At 50.9% G+C, this 456-nt stretch overlaps 1 protein-coding gene across 1 annotated transcript in view; it reads left to right on the forward strand.

Annotated features, from left to right (window-relative positions):
- The first annotated feature begins 234 nt into the window (after positions 1-234).
- LOC107482342 (uncharacterized) overlaps positions 235-456 on the forward strand; it is a 10,961-nt gene continuing 10,739 nt past the window's right edge. The window contains exon 1 of the mRNA XM_052260136.1: positions 235-420. Within this exon, the coding sequence (XP_052116096.1) occupies positions 235-420 (186 nt within the window). The remainder of the gene's footprint in view (positions 421-456) is intronic.

Here is a 456-nt window from a genome sequence, read left to right on the forward strand (position 1 = left end):
GCTCCAAAAAAAAAAAAAAGACATTGAATAATTGCAGTAAATCTCATAACCAGTTAACCACTGTGGATTTTAGTTATTGTCATCCGCCCATCCTTACTAAACGTCGAAAGTCAAATCCGAAGCGGGACCAAAATGGCACATTTTCCCGCACAAAAATTGAGGGTAAACATCTAGCCATCTCGGTGTTCTTCTGCTTACTCTCTTACTCCTCCAGAGCCCAACCTCATTTCAACAATGGAACCTTCCAACAACACCGAAACCGAAGACGAGACCGTGGCGCTTCGGAGGAAGAAGTTGCGCCGCGTCAGCTTCGCCGACAACGAGATTACCTCCGTCCACATCTTCCGCCCCGACGACTCTTCTTCCTCCGACACTCCTCCCGGTTCAGTTCCTTCCTCCTCCCCCTCCCCCTCCCCCGAGGTCGTAGGGTTTTTCCAGGACCTGGCCGGCGACAGC

The sequence above is a fragment of the Arachis duranensis genome, chromosome 4 (assembly GCF_000817695.3).
Source record: "Arachis duranensis cultivar V14167 chromosome 4, aradu.V14167.gnm2.J7QH, whole genome shotgun sequence".
Lineage (NCBI taxonomy): Eukaryota > Viridiplantae > Streptophyta > Magnoliopsida > Fabales > Fabaceae > Arachis > Arachis duranensis.